This window comes from Microtus ochrogaster, unplaced genomic scaffold, assembly GCF_000317375.1.
Source record: "Microtus ochrogaster isolate Prairie Vole_2 unplaced genomic scaffold, MicOch1.0 UNK49, whole genome shotgun sequence".
NCBI lineage: Eukaryota > Metazoa > Chordata > Mammalia > Rodentia > Cricetidae > Microtus > Microtus ochrogaster.
Window position 1 is genome coordinate 302,598 of NW_004949147.1, and position 3,188 is coordinate 305,785.

At 56.8% G+C, this 3,188-nt stretch overlaps 1 protein-coding gene across 1 annotated transcript; it reads left to right on the forward strand.

The window, feature by feature from the left end:
- Positions 1–1,217: 1,217 nt before the first annotated feature.
- Rpp25 (ribonuclease P and MRP subunit p25) lies at positions 1,218–2,882 on the forward strand. Its single transcript, XM_005369450.3, has one exon. It carries the CDS (start codon positions 1,716–1,718, stop codon positions 2,313–2,315), a length of 600 nt encoding a protein of 199 aa, XP_005369507.1. The 5' UTR covers positions 1,218–1,715; the 3' UTR covers positions 2,316–2,882.
- Positions 2,883–3,188: the final 306 nt, after the last annotated feature.

Consider the following 3,188-nt stretch of genomic DNA (forward strand, 5'->3'; position numbering starts at 1 on the left):
TGATTTCGTGCCCCGCCACTGCCTGTGACCCGCGTACTCTTTAGTCTTGGTGTCTTCCCAAGGCGGTGCCTCCCGAACCTGCTCCTCCCGGTGAAGCCTGCAAGAACTGGGTGCAGGCCAGAGTTCCAGTTCGGGGCACACTCCTAGGGTGGGAGCAAGAGATTGGAGTCAGTCACTCACACTTTAGAAAAAAAGGTCCAGGTGCTGCTGACACGCTCCAAAAAGGGATGGGGAACCTGGTGTTCTGAGTTGCGGGAGGCCGAGAACTGTCACCATAGATAGCTAAGAGGAAACGGAGTGGGGACTGGGCAGTCCTATATCTAGACCAAAATTGTGCTCATTGCGGGCACTACCATGCTCACGATACTGATACTTTCCGGATCACCTGCTCCCTACAGTCCTAGGTGCCTCTTCCTTTGCCGCGGTAACAGGTTAACAGGTCCATCTGGCATCCTGCATTCTGTGGAAGCCGGGCTGGAAACCTAAGGGCATGTTATCAGGCCTGGGTTAGAGGGTCACTCCTTTTTAAATTGCTTCCTCCCATCAGCCCTTCTTCCGTGGCCTTAGATTTCTATTGCTCATCTCACTTCGCAGCAAAGCCGGAGCTTCTACTTAGGTTCTAAGGAGTTTCCAGAGGGCACCCAACACTCTCAAAATTCCCCCAAAGCTTCCACTCCACCCTGCCTCCCACCTCTCAAAACCTTCTCTCAGTCTCTTTTTTAGCAAAAACAACCCTCAGGATTTCTAGGAGCCAAGGCTGACTGGCAAGAAATTCCACCTGGGATTGGAAGTGAGGTATCGGCGTTCTCAGGGACTGAGCCAGGCAGATGAGAATGCGTGCGGCTTTAGTACAGGACTTTTAGGCACGACTATAAGAACAAACGCCTTGTCAGAAATGGTCTCCTGTTCTCTTTCCCATTCACTTTAGGTTGGCCTAGCGCATCACTTTCTGCAATTCAGGGGTGTGAGGGTACCGGGAGCCTGGAGGCCTGGTCAAGAGGGGCGAGGCTGAAACCTGGGTCTCCAAGGATCATGCCGCGACGTAGCGGTCCGAGCCCAAGAAAGGCTCAGCGAGTAGCGCAGTCAATGCCTCCTACATCCTGCTGACCAAGCACTGGCTGTCCTTGAGACAAAAATACTGGGGGTGGGGGGGTCTCTAGGGGGTTGGAGGGGCGAGGCCCCAGGAGGTGGTCAGAAAATCTCTTACCTAGGTGGGGTCTAGGGATGCCCTTGAGCTGGAACCCTGCAAGACTCGGGGGCCAGGTTTGAATCGCCGTTTGCAGCTCAAGCATAGTTTTTAATTAGGTTGCTCCTATGTGAGGGCTGATTCAGGGAGGACTGGTGGTGACTTCGGGGAACTTCGCCTCCCAAATCACCCCTGGCGCCTTGACCCTGGACGCTGAGCACCAGCGCTTGATCCCGAAGGCTGGCGGGGCTGCGACTCGGACAAGTCACGCAGAGTTGGGGCGGGGCCTGGATCAAGGGGCGGGGCCTCTCCGGCTCCCAGGCGGAGCTTCGGCTAAAGGCGCGGAGCACAAGGCGCTGAGGGCGCAGAGTAGAGCTGCACCACCCAGTAGAAGTCTGGGCTGAACACCTTCCATTCGGTGCCGACATCTCAACCTCTGCCGGCCGTCGCCCGGCGCGACCCGCGGCCATGCAGCCCCGGGCTTAAGGCGACCCCATGGCAAAACCTGCGATCCCAGCGACGACGGCGCATGGAGAACTTCCGTAAGGTGCGCTCGGAGGAGGCGCCGGCGGGGGACGGTGATGAGGGTGGCAGCCCGAGCTCGGGCCCTTTCGCAGATCTAGCCCCTGGTGCTGTACACATGCGGGTCAAAGAGGGCAGCAAGATCCGCAACCTACTGGCCTTCGCCACCGCCAGCATGGCGCAGCCAGCCACGCGCGCCATCGTCTTCAGCGGCTGCGGCCGGGCCACCACCAAAACCGTCACGTGCGCCGAGATCCTCAAGCGCCGCCTGGCGGGCTTACACCAAGTCACGCGGCTGCGCTACCGGAGCGTACGCGAGGTGTGGCAGAGCCTCCCGCCTGGGCCCACGCGGGGTCAGGCGCCTGAAGATCCGGCCGCCAGCCTCAGTGTACTTAAGAATGTGCCGAGCCTGGCCATCCTACTTTCCAAGGACGCACTGGATCCACTACAACTTGGCTACCAGCCTCCGAACCTCAATCCAGGTCCTTCGTCCCCTCCTACGGTGTCGACGTCCAAGAGGAGCCTGGGGGAGTCGGCTGCTGGAGAAAGCACCGCTAAGCGGTCTCAGCCTGAGCCAGGGGCTGAGAATGAGGACCCGACTGCCTGAGAACTCCCGGCTCTGAGCCACCCAGACCTGCTGGATCTTACATCCTCAACACTCCTACATCCACATGCACCATTCACACCTGGGGTTTAAGGGGTCCGTGTTCCTAGAAGATTGACAGCTCTGATCCTAAGGCAACCGGAAATGGAGCTCAGGAATGGCAAGAGGATCCCTGAAGTTCGAGGAAACTTTGTGGGGTGTGTTACCAGTAGCCACAGAACTCCACCCCCACTTTTTGTAGGCCTTACTAGGATCTTTTTCGAGGGAAGTATGGTGGATAGTGAGACTCTTGAGCCTTCTTGGGGACCTAGGCTTTAAAAGCATCCAGTTTGCATGAAAACTGAGGGTTGAGAATCTTGAAGTCATCCTTGCTGTTGACTGAGGGCAGAAGCTGTGAAGCAGATTCCTTGAGGGTGGCCAAGCTGAAAATGTTGGGACCCTATTCTGCCCACCCACCCCACCCCCTGGAAATTCCCCTTTTTAGCTTTCCTTCCTCTTAGCATCCCCCCTTTTGCATGGTGGCAGAGAGGAGACCCAGGACAAAACTTTCCATTGCCTCCTCCCCTGAGTCTTGCTTCCAATAAAACAAACATGAAAATGCCTCTGTCCCCAGTATTGGTTTTTTTTTTTCCCCTTACCCACCCGCCTGTGCAAAAACCACTTTGGCATGCTTGCCTTCAGCCTTATTAGCCTTTGGAGTCTTTAATGTCAGACACAGAGACTGGGCAGTGTCAAAATGTCGCAGGAGGGACTTATGGTGGAACGGGCGGGGGTCTGTGTCCCTGTTGCATCCCCACAAAGAGAAAGGAAGCAGTGTTGCTGCTTTTCTGGGAGGAGAAGGAGGGAGAGCACGGATGTGCTGAAGGAGGCAGCCTG